The following is an 8,061-nucleotide window of genomic DNA, read 5'->3' as shown; positions in this document are numbered from 1 at the left end:
CTTATGATTAACAACTTGACAAAAACTCAAAATCTTCTTATGCAAAACCCATTTACAATCAATAAAATGTGCAGTGATGACCATATAGTTTACATTTTGTAGCGAAGTCCATGTGTCAGTAGTAAGACAAACTCTTTGAGAGCTTTTAACTATAAATGATTTCAACTTTTTTTTTTCTCCTCAAGATAAGTTGATATACATTTCTAGCGATTGTTACTCTCGATGAAACATCAAGCTTAGGATACAAAACACTACAAAAATGTCTAAAACCCTCCATCTTAACAAATTTGAACGACAACTCATTCATATTTATCATCTTAGCGCATGCTAGTCTACACGCTTGTTGGCTAAACAATGTCGTCACAAAATTACTAACATTGACTCATTTTCCATCATTTGAAGGTACAAGAGTTAGGGTGACTTGTCTTTTTTCTTCATCTCTATATGGGTACTTCTTACATTGATTTCTTAAGTGCTTCCATAAAGTGCTAGTTCCACGAGTATTATTATCACATGCATAATCTTTACCATAATAGTTACACTTGCACCTAGCTTCATCATTAGCACTCGCTTCCATTTTTGTGAAATGATCCTACACAGAAGAAGTTGGTTTATTAGGTCTCTTTCGATTGGACTTGGGAGGTAGGGTGGTATATCTTTAGGAGTTTGACTAACATTAGGAGGGGGAGGAGGAAAAGAAGGCGACATTTCATTATTATCGGTTCTACTTACATTACCATTACTGTTGTCCATCTATAAAATAAATGAAACTAGTAAACAACTAATTTACACCTACTTGTACAATTAAAAAAAAACATTAACTACGCAATTAACTCAAAACAACCCAGGTATAAAGATCAATCGCACATAAACAGCTCATGTATATAATAAAAATTAAAATATTTTACTCATAATAAAGTTAGAAATGGTGAATCTACCGTGTTTGATTCCGTGTCCGTCGTGACGGCTTTGGGGAATCTAACTATTCTCAAGACTGCGAGATTGAACAAAAATTAATTCAATTAATTACATACTTTATAGGAGGGTAAGCATGACATTTCAAACTACGACCCCAGAAAAAGGCAATGGTTTTGTCAAAATTAAGTAAGGAATAATTTAGGGATTAACCACTCATAATTTTCTGGATTTTTCATCTTTAAAGATCTAAAGACGAAAGTTGAATAATATTTCACGCTAGAAGTATTGAAAATGAAAATTTAATTCAAATTATGAGGGTGATATGCTTTCACGTCATAGAATTCATCTTAATATTGACTTAACAGTGACACACACAGATAATACTGCACATTTTCAATTCAGTAAAGCATAATTCAAAGGGAAATGAAGCACGAACACATGGTGATCAAAAGAAACCACCGAGTCACAGTAGCAAAACACCCTTAAAGGTATAGGGACCAAAATGGTACTTTATCATTTTCTATATAATTTTTTCAAAAAATATCCATTCACATCTACATTTTATCCATGTTTCATCAATATTTTCATGAAATGGAAACTTCAACATTTTCCTCAATATTGACATTTGGAAGAAAAAAAAGAGAGCAAATGAAAATGAAAAGGGGCGTGAATCATCGCCCTTCAACCCAAACCACTATATTAAAATTTTGTCCACAATTTCATAGATATTTTCATTTTTTCATTGATTTGATATCGGCACAAGAAGTAAATTGACATTATTATTAAATCATTATAAACATAAAAATAAGTAACAAAATGTCACAAGTTAATTTTTGTGAATTTTTTTTTTATAATTTTTAAGAAATTTAAATTGATATCAACATTTTCGTAAAACGAAGACTTCAACGTTTTTCTCGACATCGACAAAAAAGAAAAAAGAAAAAGAAAATGAAAATGAAAATAAAAGGGGCAAATTTGGAAAGTGAAGTTTCTTAGCATACTAATTTCTTTGTCCGGTGATACTTCTATACTTCTTTAAAATTGCCTCCAAGCTCCAACCTGTACAGCTTCCTCTCTCTCTTTCTTCAAGAAATTCGCCAAATTCTTCGATCGTTAGCTATGCAGGTAGCAAATCCCTCAATTTCCACTACTTTATTTCAACTTGTGCTCTCTGATTTTCGCAATCAACTTCAGTTTTTCCCTTGTTTTTTATCTTGATTTCTTCTGCTCAGTCTCAGACTCGGACGGTTCAAGTCAAGCACGTTTCGGATCTTGCTACTGAGAGGGAGATTCACGAATTCTTCTCCTTCTCTGGAGAAATTGAGCACATAGAGATACAATGGTAGGTGATTAACTCTGTGTTACTCTGAAGTCTGAACATAATTTGCAAAATGTGGTAAAGAGAACATGTGTATGATTGATTGATTATTATTCCCTTTTCTATGCGGCTGATTTAGTTTTAGGTTTCCTACTGTTTGGCTTCTGAGAAAAAGTAGTTAGCAATTGAGCATGAGGGTTGTAATTGTTAGAGCTGACAAGCAATTAAGGAATCCTTTGATGAGTTTTGGCAAAATATTAGAAATGCAGTTGTTCATGTTGGAAAAGTTTAAAAAAGTGATGAATTCTAGGTACTATAAAAGGATCATATGCCTTTGGTTTGAAATCCTCCTGACTAGAAATACTTTAAGCTTAAGTGTGCTAACTCTACTTAAATTCCCTTTTGTATTCTCTAGTTTGAGATTCAACTTAAAGGTTGTGAGTAGAATAAAAGTTTTTTTTTTTAGAGAATGCTCTTGTAATTAGGATCGGGAAGAAAATTATCTTGTGTGATTGTAATATGTAACAAATTTTTACATAGTAGATTTCTTTCTGGTGGGTTGTGATTTTTCTTTGGTTCAAAGCTTTCCAAGTTAATTCTTATGTTCCAATTTTATTATTATTATTATTATTCTTTATAAAAATTTTCTCTGATATTTTTCTGCTTATTAAAGTGATAGTAGAGGGAGGTTTTTCCCAACATCCCTCCTGAGAAGATAAGAAGGGTCCGATGGTTGCAACTTATTATTATCTTTACTTTACCATTATTGTGCTGTGTAGAATGAGCAACTTCTGGATTGTTATTCTAATTTATTCTTGTTGGTGCAGTGAACAGGGGCAATCCAAGACTGCGTTCGTGACATTTAGAGATCCCAAAGCTCTTGAAATTGCCTTGTTGTTATCGGTATTCCATTATCTCGATTCTCTTTCATATCCACGGAGTCAGTTATCGTCGGTATTCCATTATCTCGATTCTCTTTCATATCCACGGAGTCAGTTATCGTGATGTGTTTGTTGAACTTGTGGTTTTACAATGAATGTCAAGGAGCATCATGTTGAAGTTTGGTTCATGTGGGTCTACATTTGGCTATAAACATCTTATTTAAGCTATGTTAGTTCTTAGTGTCCAGTTAGTTCTATATCCTCTTTAATTTTATTCCCTTAATTTTCTTGCCATTAATTTTGATTGAATTGAAAACTGATGGACGAGTAGAATCTCAGTTATTTTTTTCTTTTCTTTTTCTCAATGGAAATGCATTTTTTCAGAAGAAGATTTTCTACTCATAACCTCAAACATAACAGAAGAAACTTCTTTATAGCTGTAATATACGATCTTTTAGTAGAAGCTACCCTGTTTTTGCGTTTTGTCTTTCTGTTCACCACACTACTCTTTCTAATAATAATTATAAACCAGAGATAAGTTATCAAACTAATGTTAAAAGCGGCATTTTTTTTTGGGACTAACTTTGTCCTTAATTTTGGAGCGAAAAACAACTCAAAGAAGCAAGGATGGAAAGAGAAAAAAATGAAAAAATAAGAAAAAGAGATGAGAGTAATGGTTGAACTTGAAAGTGAGACTATTTAACTGAACTTTACGAGAAAACATCTGCCTTGCTTTTACTTTTTGTTACGAATAAAAGCATTAGTGAGAAGTAGTACTAAATGGATATGTTTCTAGAAAAAGAAGGAAGCTAATACCTTTTCTTAGCATGATCATTTCTTCACGCAATAATGGAATCATTTGATATTTTCATCACGCAATACTGGAAATGTACTTTTTCTTCTTCATATCTCTGCCGATGCCATAAGCTACTATGAACAATTTCTATCATTTATTTATTTTCCATTTAGGGAGCAACAATCGTAGATCAGATTGTCAGCATATCTCTTGCTGAAAATCATGTACCAAGAAGAGAAATGCAGGTAGTGTTTTTATGTTTGAATATGTTTCGAGGTCATCTAGCTGTTTATTCTATAATTTTAAATTTACTATGTTTGCAGGAAGTACGGGTTGTGGACAATGCTGCATGTCTCACTCCTACAGAAAATAATTTTCCTAGCACTGAGGTAAATGTGTTGACCCCACTCTATGAACATCGAGTACTATTTGAGTAGCATTTTCTTTCACATGATATACTGTTACGGAAAACCAAGGCTGGGGATTTTCATCAAATGGAAAAGTTTAGGACAATGTTTATTGTTTTCTCTCTTTAGATTTTTTTAAATTGACGTAGATGGATGGAAAGTATTAGATGATATAATATTAAATCAACCTTCACCAACTTAAGCTTTTGAATCAATCAGTGATTTAATAAAAAGTAAAACCTCCAGTTAACGCATGTCCGTTGAGAAAAACTTTCCATTACTACCGAATAAAATTGGGAACACAAAATTAACATGGAAAAACTTTAAATCGAAGAAAAAACCTTGGACTAGAAAAGTCTACTATGCGAAAAATTATTACAATTACACCGAATAATTTTCCTGAACCCCAATTACAAGAGCACTCTCTCAATATATTATACCACTCACACGACTGAACTAGTATACCGAGCTTAAAGTGCTTCCAATTAGGATGATTAGCAGCCAAATGTATAGACTCTTTTTATAGTATTTGGAATACATCACTTTCTTAAACCTTTTAGATGTGGGACAACTATAGTTCTACTATTTTGCCAAAATCCAACCCTCGCTACACTTACTGGTGAAATAAGAGTTTCACACATTTAGTTTTCAGGTGGATCTTGATTTCCTTGCTTTATTTAAATACAAGTGGATGGTGAGGCACCTTATCTTTATTCCCACCTTAAACCTTTTTGTGTTTACAGGATTCTGCGAGCCAGCCTAGCAGTGGGAAAATGTATGTTAATAGAGCACAAGTAGTAGTTGCAACTGTGCTTGCTAAAGGTTCAGCAATTGGACAAGATGCCATGAACAAGGCAAAAGCATTCGACGAAAAACATCAGTTAACAGCTAGTGCATCTGCAAAGGTATTATCCTTTGACCGAAGGGTTGGGCTCACCGAGAAATTGACAGTTGGGATATCAGTGGTTAACGAGAAAGTCAAGTCTGTAGATCAAAATCTTCACGTTTCAGATAAAACAATGGCTGCAATCTTCGCAGCTGAGAGGAAACTCAATGATACAGGATCTGCTGTCAAAACAAGCAAGTATGAATCATCATTCTTAGGAAACAATTTGCACTGCTCTATTTTGTTAGCTTATCCCCTAATTAAGCAATTTTTACTTCCCTTCCTCCTTGCTATTTTCAAATTTTAGAAACTTGAATGTTCTCCACTCCTAGCAAGAAAGCTGAAAATTAGGAGGCGTTTGAGACACTACGTTAGTTGTTAAATCTATTGGTTATAATAGTTTGTATTTGAAGTGTAGTCTATTTTAGTCTAGGTAAAAGTAGTAAAAACTGTTAGTCGATAACAGAGAGGGAGAGAGAGAATGAGTAGAAAATAGTAAACATTGTAAGAAAGAGGGATTTGAAATAGTAATATTATAGTTAATTGTAGGTTACTATTGTAATTTAAGTTGGGGGCCCAAACAACCTAGGGTATTTGGCCTCCCAACTTAAAGTTGGTGGGGCTATAAATTATAATAGTCCACTTTATGTTTGGGACTCCAAATATAATAGTGGTGTTTACAACTATTTATAACCTATAATTATCTACAATATTACTATTCCAAATCTCTCTTTATTACAATGTTTACTATTTCATTCCCAGATTAAATAGTCAACATCTCAAACAAAGATTATTATAATTCATACTAAAATAGTCTGCACCCAAATACGGACTATCATAATCTACAAATTATTATAACCATAAATTATAATAACCACTAATTATAATGACCAACTCAAGTCCCCAAACACTCTCAGCTCCCAAACAACTTTCTTGTGTTTCAACTTCTTGAGAACTTTAGATTGATATTTCTACTTTTCAAATAAATAAGAATGGTTCTACTATTCATTTTGAATAAAGCTGTTATGACAATAGACGGAAGTGAATTAATTGTTTCACTCTATCTTGGCGTTGAACAGGTATGTGACAGCAGGTGCTGCTTGGTTAAATGGTGCTTTTGGCAAGGTCGCAAAAGCAGGCCAGGCAGCAGGTACAAAGACAAGAGAGAAGTTCCATTTGGCTATGTCAAACTTAACATCAAAGGTGCGTTTATGAAACCCTTTTCTCAGAGCTCATGTGTTCAAACTTCTACAGTGTCGATTAATATTGATTTTCCCTTGTTGGATCTTCTACATATTTCAAACCCATAAGTAAGTGAGAGTGTTAGCTGATATAATACGGAATTTACCTTCACCCAACAACTTGCTTTTGGGTTAATTGGTGATTTAAGAATTTTATAGATTAAGCCAAAACCATGCCCAAATGGGAAAATTTCCCAAAAGAAGAGAGCTCTCTATAACTTAATTTTGTTTGTCTCCTTCAAAGAACCTAGGCTGGTTTGGAGTCAAGGCTTAAAGAAAAACACAAGTATTATTTAAAATCAACTTTTGACGACATCTTAAGCCAAATCCATGGCGCCGAAAAGTCCCTAAAAGAGAGAAATCTCTCTACAACCTCGTTTGTTTCCTGTTTAAAAGCCTCTTCCAAACAACTAAAGTTTGGCTACCTGTTTGGATTGATTTTTTAAGTGTTTAAGATAGTATTTGTAAGTGGAAAAATAGTGTTTTTAAGCACTTTGAAAGTCAATTCAAATCTTCAAAGGCTTACAAGATTTAGAAAAAAAAAAAGAAAAGAAAAAGCGAATGAAAAAAGTAATTTACCAAGATCTCGTTTGGTAACAATTTGTTTTTAGTTTTTGAAATTTATGTTTGTTTCCACACCATTTTTCTATTATTATTTTCATCTATCTTAAAGAAACACTTGTCAAATTCTAAAAATAAAAACTACCTTTCGAAAACTATTTTTTAGTTTTCAGAATTAGTTTGGTTTTCTAAAACATGATCAGAAAGTGTTAACAAAGGATAGAAACTTCATTTTTAAAAACAAAAAAATGTTATCAAACGGGCATAAAACTAACAATTAAACGGAATTAATCTATTTAATCATGGAGTTTACCCTCTACACCAGTTTTTCCTGTGAAATTCTCTCTAGTTGAAATTGTAGAAGGTCCATTATTGGTCGCACCCTGTTGTAACTGGCCTTGATTTTTCAAACATGCAGGAATCCTCAGTTGTTGCCTAAGCTTAAAACTAAGTCACTTGGCTTGGCTGCTTGTATTTTCAGTGGGGGATTGAAATGAGTTTCTTCAACTCTATTTCTTCCGTGTTTTTTTTCTTGAGCACTGTGCTCTATTATTATTATTATTATTATTATTATTCTTGTCATTAATTTTAGTATCATTTTTTATATTATTCATATTCTTTAATTATAAGGGTGTTTGGCTGATGACAATTTTGTATTTGTAAGATTGGTTATGGAAGTGTAAAGAAAATCCCATTATTGTATGTCTTTGTACTCTTATTATTTGTTTAGGAGTATCAAGTCTGTGGCTCAGCTTGCTTGCTGACATTTTGTCTCTTCTTACTGATTTTTTTTTTTAATTATTATTATTTTTTTTTTTTATCCATCTTTAGCATGTGAGGCCAAGTCCTATTGGTTACCTTGCTTGAGTGGGTCAGGTCTAATTTTTAAATCGGTTAAAAAACACTTTTGGTCCCGATGACTTGTTTGATGACGTTTTTGTTTTTTTATTTTCTATTTCTGTTTCTCTTTTTTCAGAAAACGGACTTGTTAACTTTCATGAAAGTAACAATTTAGTTTCTAAATTTTGATTTGTAACGATTTAGTCTCATTAC

At 32.7% G+C, this 8,061-nt stretch overlaps 1 protein-coding gene across 2 annotated transcripts; it reads left to right on the top strand.

Annotated features, from left to right (window-relative positions):
- Window positions 1–1,905: 1,905 nt before the first annotated feature.
- On the top strand, window positions 1,906–7,710 carry LOC120072764 (binding partner of ACD11 1-like). 2 transcript variants are annotated; one of them, XM_039025243.2, is made up of 8 exons: window positions 1,906–2,043; window positions 2,151–2,260; window positions 3,064–3,139; window positions 4,087–4,158; window positions 4,237–4,302; window positions 5,064–5,404; window positions 6,286–6,409; window positions 7,427–7,710. In XM_039025243.2, the coding sequence occupies exons 1-8, from the start codon at window positions 2,038–2,040 to the stop codon at window positions 7,445–7,447; spliced, it is 816 nt and encodes a 271-aa protein (XP_038881171.1). In that variant the 5' UTR covers window positions 1,906–2,037; the 3' UTR covers window positions 7,448–7,710. The 2 variants fall into 2 exon arrangements, with proteins under 2 accessions (XP_038881171.1, XP_038881170.1); XM_039025242.2 differs by having other exon boundaries at window positions 3,064–3,190.
- The last annotated feature ends 351 nt before the right edge of the window (window positions 7,711–8,061 follow it).

This window comes from Benincasa hispida, chromosome 3, assembly GCF_027475165.1.
Source record: "Benincasa hispida cultivar pf3 chromosome 3, pf3_genome.v1.1, whole genome shotgun sequence".
NCBI lineage: Eukaryota > Viridiplantae > Streptophyta > Magnoliopsida > Cucurbitales > Cucurbitaceae > Benincasa > Benincasa hispida.
The sequence above is the reverse complement of the archived record's forward strand: the minus strand, read 5'-3'. Positions and strand labels throughout refer to the sequence as shown.

What these genes read in the sequence shown, in the direction of transcription:
- LOC120072764 (XM_039025242.2), top strand. An exon ending in GAGCACATAGAGATACAATG is followed by an intron (nt 2,261 to 3,063) that starts GTAGGTGATTAA and finishes TTGTTGGTGCAG; the next exon opens with TGAACAGGGGCAATCCAAGA. An exon ending in TACCAAGAAGAGAAATGCAG is followed by an intron (nt 4,159 to 4,236) that starts GTAGTGTTTTTA and finishes CTATGTTTGCAG; the next exon opens with GAAGTACGGGTTGTGGACAA.